The 13,864-nt window shown below is 50.3% G+C and overlaps 1 protein-coding gene and 1 long non-coding RNA gene across 7 annotated transcripts in view; one reads left to right on the forward strand and one right to left on the reverse strand.

Moving 5' to 3' along the window:
- The window catches only part of CAMK1D (calcium/calmodulin dependent protein kinase ID), a 390,404-nt gene that overhangs the window by 376,042 nt on the left and 498 nt on the right, over positions 1–13,864 (reverse strand). The window contains exon 1 of one of the 4 annotated variants that reach the window (XM_001499103.6): positions 12,716–13,187. The exons of 1 other annotated variant lie outside the window; for it this stretch is intronic. In XM_001499103.6, coding sequence (XP_001499153.4) covers positions 12,716–12,807 — 92 coding nt within the window. In that variant the 5' untranslated portion in view covers positions 12,808–13,187. Of the gene's footprint in view, positions 1–11,881; positions 12,215–12,715; positions 13,188–13,864 lie in introns of those variants that run through there. 2 more of the 4 variants (XM_070255352.1, XM_070255353.1) reach the window with 2 other exon arrangements.
- Positions 12,215–13,864, forward strand: part of LOC138921449 (uncharacterized) — a 62,373-nt gene continuing 60,723 nt past the window's right edge. For all 3 annotated transcript variants that reach the window (XR_011434033.1, XR_011434032.1, XR_011434031.1), the window contains exon 1: positions 12,215–12,351. This is a non-coding gene — a long non-coding RNA (uncharacterized lncRNA). The remainder of the gene's footprint in view (positions 12,352–13,864) is intronic.

Genomic DNA, 13,864 nt, shown 5'->3' on the forward strand with positions numbered 1-13,864 from the left:
CCACAAAATGAGGGAGCTGGCCTAGCTGGTCTCCCCTTGGGTGAGAAAGACTTAGCCTTCTAATTGCAAGAATGAGTTCACTGCAAACACCATGTTCTAAAGAGAGGGAGGCTTGAAGGTCTCGGGTGTGAGCAGGTTGGTGGAAGACAGGACTGTGCCTCTTAAGTGTCCTCGTCTGCTGGGCTGCTGTAACAAAATACACACCCTGGGTAGCTCAGAAACCACAGACATTTATTTCTCACAGTTCTGGAGGCTGGAAGTCCAAGATGAGGGCACTGGCAGATGCAGCGTCTGGTGAGAACCCACTTCCTGGTTCACAGTCCTATCACTTCCTCATTCCTAGATGATCATCTTCTATATAACCTCATACAGGTGGAAGGAAGGGTGAGCGAGCTCTCTGGGGCCCCTTTTATAAGGGCACTAACCCCATTCAAGAGGGCTCCACCCTCATGACCTAATCACCTCCCAGAGGCCCCACCTCCTAACACCTTCACATTGGAGGTCAGGTTTCAACACATGAACTTTGGGGGGACACAAACATTCAGTTGAAAGCAAACAGCATTTATTTTATGCCACGAAGTGACTGAGAAGCCAGGTTCCTGTGTCCTACCCCAACCAGGCAGAGTGAGCCCCTCTTGGATACGAATATTTCCTACCTCCTCCCTCCCACATGGATAATAAGCCCACCGAAAGTCTGTTGAGCAGGGCCCCCTGTTGGCACCAGGTTCTGCCCCACTGCTGACCCTGCGAGTGTTTAGGGGTGGTGATGAGAGTAGAGATGGTGATCCTGACAATAATGCCAGTGTACCATCACCAAGCTAATGCAGAATACTGACACCCTGAAGAAAGCTAGATGCCCACAGCACTCAACAAAGACCACCACCCCTATAGCCAGAGCCGATGCTCAACCCATGCACAGTGCTTCCATCAGACCAGGTGGTAAAATACTGAAATGTCTTCACACCGATTGGTAAATAACCCTAGCCCCACCCTCCCCCCCATAGGCCCTCCCCCTTGGCTGACCTCTGGGGCCTCTCCTGAGATCTTCTCTCCACAGAGGGGTTGATCACCCAGGACCCATCCAGCCAACCAGACAATTCTCACGCTCTTCCATATTTTTCAAATTCTCTTTTAGAATGACATGTTGCTTTTACAATTTTTTTTTAGAGTTTTTCTTAAGGTACCGATCACTTAAATACTGTGAATGAAAATAACACACGCTTGAACAGAGCCAGATTATCCTATGAAACTTTGGGTTTTGTGTTGATGCTTTCAGAGTCAAGGCTGACACACGGCCCAATTTCTGTAGGAACCATGCCCAAAAGATCACAGCTAGGTTTCGAAGATTGTACACGTTACTAACATCGATGAGAAAGGAATATTTTTAAAGCTGTAATCTTCATAACATAATAATGCCTTCTATTTGTATAAGGTCTTACTACACATACCTTATCTCATTCGGGACTTACAACAGGTCTGTAATGTAAGCAGGTGTAATTACCCCCATTTAACAAACAAGGTAATCAAGACGTAGAGATGATAAGACATAAGACCATGATTCCACAGCTCTTAAATGACAGAGCAAGGACTAACCGTCAGATCTCCTGACCTCTACTTGCTTCAGTGGTGTGCTGGAGTCACCTCATACCCGCTCATAAGAGCCCAATGCAAGAATTTTGCAGTAGATGGGTAAGCCATGGATAGACTGAAATTGATCCAGGTGGGAATATCCACACCACAGAAATCAGCAACTGTTATAAATCAGAGTGGGTTTACCAGCGCACAACTGATTCCAGAGGTTGGTCTCCTTACCGTACCACAACACATCCACATCCACATTTCAAATCAGTCAGTACTCTCTATTCCCATCGACTCCACCAACCACTTGTAAGCAGCATGACACAGGAGAAAGAGCACTGAATTAGGAGTCAGAAGACTGTTGAATCTCCACCTGCCACTTAGCGACCTTTTCGCCTGAGTCATTTAACCTCTCTGAACCTCCACCTTCTTATCTCTAAAAATGAGGGCCGTAATTGCTGCCCACTCACAGGGCTGTTCTAAGACTCAAAGGGAATCACGTCGGTAAAAACATTTTGCAAACCACCAAACACCATACAGCTGTGGAAAACAGGAGGGTGGCACATCAAAAAATAAGCATAGAATTACCATAGGATCCAGCAATTCCACTTCTGGGTATCCACCCAAAAGAAGTGAAAGCCAGGACTTGAAGAGACATGTGTACACGCATGTTCATAAAGTGTTTTTCACAATAGCCAAAGGGTGGAAACAGATCCAAGTGTCCATCGACCAATGAATGGATACATACAAGGTGGTACAGACACACAACGGAATGTTACTCAGCCTTAAAAAAGGAAGGAAATTCTGGTACATGCTACTACATGGATGAACCTTGAGGACATTATGCTAAATAAAATAAGCCAGACACAAAAGGACAAATATTTTATGATTCCACTTATATGAGGTATCTAGTAGTCAAATTCATAGTGACAGAAAGTGGTTGCCAGGGGCTGGGAAGAGGGGAGATGGGGAATTAGCGTTTAATGGGGACAGTTTCAATTTGGGAAGATGAAAAAGTTCTGGAGATGGAAGGTGGTGGCATTTGCACAACAATGTGAACATACTTCCTGCCACTGAACTGCACACTTTAAAGTGGTGAAGATGGTAAATTTTGTTACGTATTTTTTACCACAGTTTAAAACACACACACACAAATATTTGTTATTATTTCCCAGTTCCCAAAGGAGCCAAAAGGGCCATAAAAAGACAACATTGTTTTTTATCAGTCCTGGAACCACAAACTCCATTTTTACTGATCAGGCGAACACAGGCAGAAAGAATCCAAGCAGTATCATCCTTGTACATTATTGCCGCATACAGGCTGTCCCCCCCACCTTTTTTTTTTTTGAGGAAGATTGGCCCTGAGCTAACATCTGCTGCCAATCCTCCTCTTTTTGCTGAGGAAGCCTGGCCCCGAGCTAACATCCGTGCCCATCTTCCTCTACTTTATATGTGGGATGCCTGCCACAGCATGGCTTGACAAGCAGAATACAGGTCCGCACCCAGAATGTGAACCGGTGAACCCCGGGCCACCGAAGCAGAACGTGCAAACTTAACCACTGTGCCACCGGGCCAGCCCCCAGGCTGTCCGCAACTTTTAAATGAAGTCTGCTCCAAAAGTTCATTTTAAGCTTTTTGTTGTCACTGTTATTGAAGACACATTTTCTTAGAGATGTGAAATTTTTCTTGGTAATAAGGACCCTACTCAGATCTGGAAAAGCCTTGAGCCCCCGACATGCCTGAATGATAATGTTAACAGTCCTGGCCTGGTCCTGGGAGCAGGGCTGTGCTCCGGGGAGGAGGGAGGGATCACAGAGGCAGTACCACAGCATCCTCCCTTTCCGTCCTCCCTTTCCGGGGCCCAGGCCAGTGTAGGGCCCAGCTCTGTACCGGCTGAGGTCAGTCAGGGTGGGCTCCTTCTCCCCAGGGCCATAGTGTATTGTTCCTGCTTGTCTCGCCAGGCCCTCAACTTCCCAGTTTGCAACGCCTTGTACATCTCCTTGCTTCCCCCAAAGCTCCAAGGCCAGAATTACCTATTTTCTCTTCCATCATTCAAAGGCTAATTCTTTTCAGTTAAGTGTTGGAGAAAACATACTTTCTTTAAAATCCCTTACATCGTCAATGACTGGTCTCTCCATCCATCTCCAGGTATCTTCTAATGTTTTAAGGCGAATTTCAAGCAGTCATTTTTTTCTAGGTTAAAGAAGTGCCAGCCCATATACAGAGAGATACCTGGGGGCCAGGGGGCAGTGGCCCTGCCTGGGGTGTCGGCAGCCTCCATCACTCCCCCAGCCCTCCCCACTTTGTACAACTTATCTTCCATCCACCCACAAGTTTCCTAGAGCCACAAAGGTTTTTGGGTTTTTTGGGTTTGTTTTTGGTTCTATTTTTTTCCACCACATGGTGGGCCTGGGTGGGCGGGGACAGAGCTGTGTGAGGAGGCAAACAGGAGAATCACCTGAAAATGAGGGACTGTCCAAGGTTTTATTGACTACGATACCACGAGGAGTCCATGTACAGCACCAAATCCAATTTGGTGTACAAGCAGTTTCAGTGATGTGTGTTGTGGTCACGAAGACCAGGAGGTCTTCTCGATAAGGAGAAATGTCAACGACTTTGCGTCTGGGAGTCTTTTCTTCCTCTGCTCACCTCGTTATAGACGTACCAATAAACTGTGACCCCGGACCTTGATTGGCCACCAAAAAGGCCAAAACGGAGAAGTCAAGAGGAGGGATCTCGCCCATTAGCCCCCCAGCTCTTCCACCTACAGCCTTTGACCTGGGAAATCGAACTTTTGAGATCTTCTCCCTCACCAACCCAACAATCCCCTATCAGGATATTTTTGAACAACACGTGTTCACGTTGTAGATATAACATGTTGCCATTTTTTAAATATTCTAACATTAAAATAAATTCAGTACATCTATGGAAGATAAACACATGGATAAAGAGAACAAGTCAGTGGTTACCACAGGGGAAGGGGGTTGGGGGGTGGGTGAAAGGAGTAAAGGGGCACATATGTACGGTGACAGATAAAAATGAGACTATTGGTGGTGAGCACAATGCAGTCTATACAGAAAGTGATAACCAATAATATACACCTGAAATTACACAATGTTATAAACCATGATGACCTCAACAAACTAATTGAAGGAAAAAAAATCCGTACATACAGATTTTAAATTACAAGTCTCCACGATGCTTTGTAACGTTGCCAATAAGTTCCTTAAGTCCTCAAATTCAAATACTATTTCCACTAAGAAACGAAGCAGAGACACTGAAGCAATTCACCAAAAGGAGAAGCATCTTTAAGCCGGAGAAGGGTGACAGCTGCAACCAGACGTATGTGCTGTTTGAGGAGACAGAACTGCAGTTAGAAAAGACTCTTGCACAAGCTGATGTAGACAGGGACAGATTAAAAAAAAAACAAAACCAGCTCAGGGTGCAGGGAGAGGTGCAGAGAGACAAAGCTGATGAGATAACTAGAAAAGGAATGGGCCTGTGATACATAGCAAACTAGGCCACTCCAACACAGGAGCTGGCCCAGAGGACGTTTCAGGCTGAGTGTCTTGGTTAATGCCAGCACTCTATGAACCAATCCCCCTCCTGCGGGGAACAAATACTGAATAACTCAACGCGCCCTCCAAAGCTGTGCCAATGGCCTCTGAGGAGCAGCGTTCCAGCACCACAGGGACGAATGAGACAGAACAGTATTTACATATTCACGAGCTGTGCACAAGACTAAGTAGTTTCCACACGCCCTCATTTAATCCTGAGTACAACCCTCCGATTAGGCACCAGTCCTACCCATCATCATAGCCAGATGTGGACATGAAGCCGAGAACGGCAAAATCATTTGCCCACAGCCATACAGCTAGGAAGCAGTGGACCCAGGATTTGCCCCAGTGTTCTTGTGATCTCGAGCCTACTCTCAGCTGCTCACTACTGTGCTGTGCAGAATGACCAGCAATTGTTCTTCCCTGGCTGACTGAAGACTTGTTGATGGCTTCTTAAATCAATTTTGCAGGGAGGTTCAATATGCACCATTCTGCATATTTGCAACAAGAGCTTCCAAAAATCAATTTCCAACAGATACTGACATGTTCTTCCCCACGGTCCTGGCCCTGAATATCCACAAGTAGTCAACCACAACCACAGCTGCTGAAGGCAACTAGAAATTGATGAGAGTTACTGTTTAGTCAATCCCAATTATGTGCCAGGCACCTCACATACGTCACTGAATTCTTACAAGAATCCCATGAGGCAGCAACTTCCATCTCCATCTTAACTCAGGCAGATCAAGGAACTCTCCAGAGGCATACAGCTATGAACGGTTGTGCTGGAACTACCTTTCATTAAGGTTCATCGCGTCGCAGCGCCTCCCTTCTCTGGCCACAGCGAATACACCATCTTAAAGGCTTATCCTCAAGAGACAGAATCGCTCCGATTCTGAATCCTGCTGAAATACTAGGAGAAACAGCACAAACACACAGCTGATCGCTGGGGACATGGAATGAACCTGGCCTGTGGACATGTCCATTTGGAGGTCACCCTTGGTCTGATTGGAACCTGAATATTCCACACGCTACAGAGGAAGCATTTTAAAAAATCAAGCGGGATCTAATAGAAAATTAGCCCAAGGAAAAAGTGACCTGCTGCACTGTGGAGTCCAAGGGGCACAACCAAGATGAACTGAGAGAGAAGATTATGTCGGCATCTCTCCGAGAGTCCACGTGTCCACCTGTTTTAGCTACATGTGCATTGAACCGACCGTCTTGAGTCAAAAAAAAACTTGGGTCAGCTGACTAGGCCACCAGACTTCATGCTAGCCACCCGTAAGCAGTTCCTTCTTCACTTAAAGAAATGTGTCCCCAGGAAGCTGTGGGCTCCCTCATGCTTCCCGTGAAATCTGTAAGGATTAGAGGCATGAGGTCCTGGGGTCTGCCACTATGGGTACGAGTTGACCAGGAAGGTGGCAATTCCCTGCTGGACCAATGCCTGAGCCCTCCCAGAGCGGAGAGGAGGAGAAGGAGAGAGATTGTAGGGGATTTAAGGAGATTTATTTAGGGAAAGGAAAGCTTAAAGGGATTTATGGAGACCCAGCCAAAGAAAAGCCCAACCACTTAACCCCTAAAGTCCTCCCCTCAGAGGACACAAATGTCCACCTACCAAGCCTAATTCTTGACCATTCAGTTGCCAAGTTTGAACCAGAAATTTCTACTTGAGTCACAGTCCTCGTCAGCCCCTCTGGGAAAAAGCTCTGCCCCAAAGTGTAATTTCCCAAATCTCACTCTACTAGTCAACAGGGACACTAGAGTTTATCTTTTTTTAATCAAGAAAAACTTGTGGCTTTTCCTCTCTAAATATAAAACATCCTACCAAAGAAAGAAATAGCAAGAGTTCTCTTATTTATTACTTTTCACAGCGTGTGTGGGGTTTAAATTCTCAAATCAAGTGGGGGAGTTATGGGTTATAGGCCCACCTGTCAAAGTGATCTAGTTCTTTCTATGACAATTTTAAGGGCAAACCCAGCATTTTTGCCGATTTTTGAGCAGGTCTTCCAGCTGCTGAAATAGCCAGCCTATCGCGACTTTCCCTCTAGGACAGAAGAGGAGATATTTCAAAAGCCCTTTCCAGACACAAGCTCTTAGAAGGAAGACGATTCACCTTCAAATGCAGGCGTCCCTCATGAGGGGGGCCCAGAGCCCAAAGGATGTGAGCTCACCCTGTAAGCTGTCCCCAAGAACTTCCCAGAGCATGGACAGCCCTGCTGTGTGGAGACCACAGGTGCTCAGAAAATGCTGGGAAAACCTGACCCAAACCACCACAGGGCACCACTCTTCCAACCCCAAATCCTTGGAGAATCTCACACCCCATGGCCAAGCCAGCAGCCACTCCTATCGGCTCTCCCTTCCACAGATAACCAGAATCCAACCACTTCTCCTCACCTCCATAGCTACCTCCCAGTTCTAAACCACCCATCTCTCTCCCCTGGACTGTTGCAATGGCCTCCAAACTTCTTCCTGTTTCTTCCCTTGATCCCGACAGTCTGTTCTCCACATAGTAACCACAGTGATGATGGAAACACCTAGGTCAGATCAACTGACTCCTCTATTCAAAACCCTCCAATGTTCCCCATTTCTCTTAGAGCAAAAGCAGTCTTTCCTTCGTGAGTCCACTCTCCACCCCCCCCTCCCCCCTCCACCCCCACACCTGTCTTACCTCAGCTCCCACTTCCTACCCACCGACCACCACTCAGTTCCAGCCACACCCGCCTCCTTGAAGTAGCTGGGCCTCAAAAACCTCAGGCACACTACCACCTCAGGCCCTCAGCCCTTGCTGTTCTCTCCAACTGGAACATTCTACCTTCAAGGATGCCCATGGCTCCTTCAGATCTTGCTTCTCAGCCTCAGGCCCTGCCTGAGTGCCCCATCTCAGACTACAATCACCCCCCACTCCAAAAATTCCCCTATCCTGTTTCTTTTCTCCCTCACAAGTACACTAGATAACACACTCTACGTTTCACTTATTCACATTTTATTTTCTGGCTCCCTCACCAGAATGTAAGCTTCCGGAGAGCAGGCATTTTGTCTGTCTGTTCACCACCGCACCCCTCGATGCCTAGACTATACCAGGTGTTCAAAAGATCTTTTTAACTGTATGAGAGGTGAACTGACATCACACCATAAGAAATGCTAACTTCTAACAAATATTGCAGCTGGGACTGCCTCGGGTAGAAATCTAGAGGTTTCCACCCCATTTTCCTCCAGGTAATATTCTTTCGAACGTTTCTCACAGACTCTAAAATTCTGAGTAATCCCAGAACAAATACTATTAAGTCAGCCAAATACACAAACCATGTCAAGTAGCTTTGCCTTCTGCCTCTCCACCCACACATACACCCCAAAAAAGAACAGCTGAGTCCGTTCTCCACCTGGGCTTTCAAATAAATCAATCATCTGTGTCCTCCACAGGTGTATTTATTAAGCCATTGCAGAATAAGGAGTGTAAGTATGACACTAGCGGAAAAAAGATAGTGCTCGCCACACAGAAATGTCTATTTACACTCTTCCTAAAGCAGCACCAGCAGACACTCACGTAATGAAAAAGAGAACGCACTATGCCACTGATGTTAAGTGGGCTAGGACCTCCTGGCTGAGCTGTTTCACTTTGTCCCTCCAAACAGCAGTGAGGTGCACTGGCCACATACGGGAGGGTCCTGAAGGACAACAGCGAGTGCTTTCCTTGAACGGGCGAGCCACAAAAGCTGAGGGTTGGGAGGGCACAGGAAGACCACTTCATCTTCCCTGCCCCCCTGATTTTAGAGATGAGGAAGCTGAAACTGCGAGAGGACAATGTGGACCAATGACCAACCAACCCACAGGCCACACACCCACTTAGTGGCTGAGCCAGACTTGGAACCCAGGCTCAACTCCTCCATGACATCTTCTCCAGCCCCCTCCAGAAAGCAGCGTAAAATGTTCAGCCTGTCAGAAAAGCAGGTACGCATACCCTGCAGAGATGAAGATCTCTTTTCTAGGCCATACCATTTCTATACCTCGGGGAAATGAGCTCTATTGGGAGTATCATTCTGTGTCATGTCAAATATTAACGCATTCTCTATTCAGATGCCTTTCAGAGCACGGAAATCAGAGAAGCAACTTCCATGTGTCTAGGGGACTTCCTGGAAGGACACCAAAACTTGCGTCCCATCCGTCTAGTTCTCCAAAGGGCATATCTTTGTTTTCTTGTCTCAGAAGTCATCTACAGCAGAGATGGCCAGAACAGCCTCAGCAAAGACGCCAGGAGAAATGTTTACCACTCCTCATTTGCTGTTACACAACATTTATTTGCTCTCACGGTGTGCCGAGGATCTGAAAACATGTCGTTGATTAATAATAGTAACTAAGTCTTACCAGCTTATTCAGAGGTATGGTTAGGTTTCGGGATTCCCTTTCAAAGGGAACTACGCTGCAGCCCACAGAGGGAGAGCTTTTTCCGGAGGTCTGACTCAGAGACGCATCAGCTAACCCAGGCCCAAACCACGGTGCCCAGCCCTCTCCCTCATGCTGTCTTTTGCTTCCTCAATCTCTCTTCCCACCCCGCTGGGCCAGCCTTCACTGCCACGTGCCTCCCCTCCCACCTCCAGCAGGGTCCCTCTGACCACAAGACTAAACGGCTGGACCCTTCTGCTTGAGCAGTAAATGTTCTGCTCTGCAAGGAAAGATACCTAGATCGGGCAGCCAAATACCAGATTCCAAAGTTTGGCAAAGTGAGCGCTCCTCGGGCCTTTACAATGCTTTATTTTAAAAGCATGTGAACATTGTAAGCTGACAGTCTGGCTCCAAGCAGGGGTTTCCTGCCTTGGGATCTTAAAAGCATATGGTGAAGGTGACAAACAAAATAATCAGACATGCAGAAAACCTTGGAAATGAATTCCAGTCGTAATTGTCGATGCCACTGACTTATGCTGGGTTTCACAACTAAGAAGAGAAGAGCCCAGACTCAAAATCTACACTGGCCGGACTAGGAGCAATCTCCCTATTTAAACTCAGGCCAAGGCCGCTGGACTTGGCCCAGGGCATCCTGAACTTCAGACCACTTCTAGAAAGCCCAAGTGGACAAAATAATGTTGATACTCTGAAAGCTTTGAAATGTCAACATATTTAGATAAATGTTAGATGACCGGTTCCCCCATAATTATGTTTTCTTTACATGAATATGAAAATTAGCTTTCCAAATACTAACGTTAAGTCAAATTATTATTAAACATTTGCCATTTCATAATGCACAAAGTGGCTCAGCTCCACATGGATAATCATGAGTTGTTCCGTCTAGTTTCGAATATCAGCTCCAACACTTAATAACTGGCTAATGTTTGGCAGGTCACCTAATCTCTGTTGCCTCAGTTTCCCCAACTGCCAATTGGGGGTAACAGTAAATACCAACCCCACAAGGCTATCATGAGAGTAAAATGAGTTAATACGTATTTAAGGCATTTAGAAAAATGCATGGTACTTGGTATTCAGCTAATCAAGTCATCTACGATTATGATACTGTTATATCATTGAGTAAAAACATTTTGATAATGTTATTGTGTGTCACTCTCCTAGAACCACTGCCAGCCCTACGGGACCTCAGTGGGAAGCTTCTTTTCAGAGAATTCTTTCCAAGGCAGAAGGCAAAGCGACCCTAACAAAGACCCATACCCAAATTCACGGGGAACGTGGCCAGAGGCCAAGAGGTTGTTCGACAAGAGTTCTATAGTCTCTGGGCACCAGAAGGTATATCCCCATCCTTCCCAGAAGTGGAAACCACCCGCAGTCATGCCCAAACAGTGCCAGTGACAGCAGGAGCCACTCAATGAAGCCACAGCTCACTGAGCCTCAGCATCCTGGCCACTGCAGAGGTTCTGCTGCGGGGCTCTCCCGGGGAGCAGGAGGCAGTTAGGGAGGCTGCATCCGTCTGCCTGAGGCCGCAGGCAGAGGGACCCAGGCGAGGGGCTCAGGTGGGGCTACGCCACGCAAAGGAACACACTCCCATGACAGGACGTCACTCTCTCCAGTCCCCTCATCCTGAGCCACATTCATCGGTCTCAGCATGACATGCAAGAGTATGCTTCTTGTTCTCAGTAACTTGAGCATCTCAGAGGCCCAACCCCAAACCGGAATAAACCTCAATGGTAATTTTTTAAAGTTTTGACCAAAACTCACCCCTTAGCTGGCCATGCTAAGAGGCAGCCCCAAGCCCCTCTTTATGAAAAAGCTAAGTCCCTTCTGTTTTCATTCCAACAAAGATAGAACGTCTATACCCACAGGTGCCCTCCATAAAGTGCAGCACAATAGCTAGGAGACCCTATTCTGTCCTCGGCAAGGATGCTTTCTCATGAATGAGAAGTCTGGCTGAGCATGCCGCCTTCACAGCTTCACTCTGGGGGGCCCGCAGCAGATAGAGGGGTGGGAGTAAGGGAAAATGAACAACTCCAGTGGACTCTGAGTATGGGGCAGAAAACAGTCTGGGTTTGAAAATGTTCTAGGAAAGCAAATGAACCACAAAAAAAAAAAAGGAGGAAGAGCACAGTGACATCCTACAAAACACCCCCTCTTTCTCTTCCCAGCCGAATCTACACCTTCATGAACCCCGCGAAATGTTCAGTTCATACAGCACATGTGCGTGCATGTGAATATATACATGCACAGACACTGATCAACAACAGATACTGATCACATGAGAGAAGAAAATAACTTGCACTTCAGACTCATCCAGTCCCTGCCTGCTTCTCTCTCACTGCCAGCCTCCCTACCTATTCCGAGGCGCTCCAAAACAAAACAAACACAAAGCAACTCCTGGGCAGCAAGGCAGCAAACGGCAGCGGAACTGAGCAGCACATGCTCCGAGCCTTCATGCCCTCGACTTCTGATTATTTCTGCCTTCTTGAGACGCACCAGCATGGGACCAAATGCAGCCCCAGAGAGAAGCTGTCTGTCCAGCGAGGCTCACAGACCCTCCCTTGGAGACATGCTCCCCAGCGTGTGCGGCTGAGCCTGTGTGAAATGGACAGACGCTCGGGGAAGGCTCTGCCCACACGTGACCCTGAACACTGCGAAATTCTTCCCTTCCATAATCGCGTGGCCATCCAAAGTCTTGCCGACACCTAGTACGTGCAGATGTCAGTTCTGTAAGAATACTCGATGGAAGGACAGAAACCCGAATGACCGAAGCACGATTTCTCGTGCCCACGTCTCTCGTCGACGCGGTGCGTCCATATACACGGTGAGTAAACGCACACAGCCGGTAAATAGAAACATCCACCATGCTCAGTCCACAGTCACGCGTGGGGAGAAAGAGTGGAGAGGGCGGCGGTGGCGGGGGAAGTGGAAAGTCGCCCGCCGGCGTGGGCTGTCCTCCGAAAGCCCAGAGCTCCCCCCGCCCCCGCCCAGGAGCGGTGCCCACCCGCGCGCAGGGGGCGCAGACCCTGCGATGGGGGCGCGGGGGGCTCCGCAGAGCAGAGAAGCGGACAATGAGGACGCGGCGGCCAGCCGGTTCCTGCCGCGGTGGCGGCGGCGGTGGCAGCAGGAACCGCCTTGGCACCGCGGCCGCTGCCACCTCCACCCTCTTCTCCCCGGTCCCCACTCACGTTCCGAGGGTCTCCTTGAACTCGAAAATTTTCTTGATGTCTTCGGCTTGCTTTTTCCAGGAGGAGCTGCTCTCGCCGTTCTCCCGGGCCATGGCAGACGAGGGCGGCGTGCGCGGAGGGCGGCAGGCGGAGCGGCGGGGGGCGCGGGGGTCGCGGGGGCCGGGGTGGGCGCGCTGAGGAGGGGGCGCCCGCGGCCGGGGCGCAGGGGGCGGCGGCGCGCGGTCCGGGAGGGCTGGGGCGGGCGGCGCGGGGATGCTCGGCGCGGGAGCCGGAGGACTCGGTGCTGCGGCAGAGCTTCCTCTTCTGCAGTTTCCTCTTTCACTCTCGCCGCCGCCGCCGCGCTCCCTCCCTGGCTCTTCTCTCTGCTTGTCTCGGGCACAGACTTCCTGCCGCCGCCGCTCGCCGGGCTCCTTCGTCGCCGGCTGCCAGCCTCACTTTCTGCTACTTTCTTGCCTCCCTTCTCCTCCCTCCCCGCCGCCCGCCCTGCTCCCTCCCTCCCCCCTCCTTCTCCTCCTCCCGCGGGCTCCCCGCCCTCCCCGCGCGCCCCGGCCGCCACCCCGCCTCCCTGCCTCCCGCGCGCTGCCGCCTTCGGGGATGTCCTGCTCCCCGGGAGCGCCGTGCCCCGAGCGCGGGGGCACCGCTGGCCACCGCCCGGCCACGCTCCCGGCCGCGGCGCGCGCCCTGGAGCCCGGGAGAGGGCAGGTGCAGGGGACCTGGGCAGATGCGGGGCCCCGGCGCGCGCGCGCGGGAGGCCCCCAGCCCCCTGGGGTGCTTGAGTAATTCTGCAAAGTCAATCTGGGGGCACCCGGGCTTTCCTCCCTGGCGGCGGGAGGGGGCGCCTCTGCGTCGCGCTCGGCCGCGGCGGGGCGGGGGCGGGGGTGCGAGGCCGCCCGGATGCGGGGCGCCCGGGGGCGGGGGCGCCGTTTCTGCGCGCCCCGGGCAGGGGCCGGTGCGGCGCGGGCTCAGTGGGCAGGGACCGGTTGTTATGGCGACGGGAGGCGGCGGAGGGGATGCGGCGGAGGTGGGCGTCGACTCCGGCCCCGCGGCGCCTGCCCGCGGCTGGCGCTCCCCGAGCCTGTCGGTCCCTCCCGGCTCGGCGACTGGAGCTAATTCGCATTGCACCAAAATCTGCGCTCGCGTCAAATTCTG

Source organism: Equus caballus, chromosome 29 (genome assembly GCF_041296265.1).
Source record: "Equus caballus isolate H_3958 breed thoroughbred chromosome 29, TB-T2T, whole genome shotgun sequence".
Lineage (NCBI taxonomy): Eukaryota > Metazoa > Chordata > Mammalia > Perissodactyla > Equidae > Equus > Equus caballus.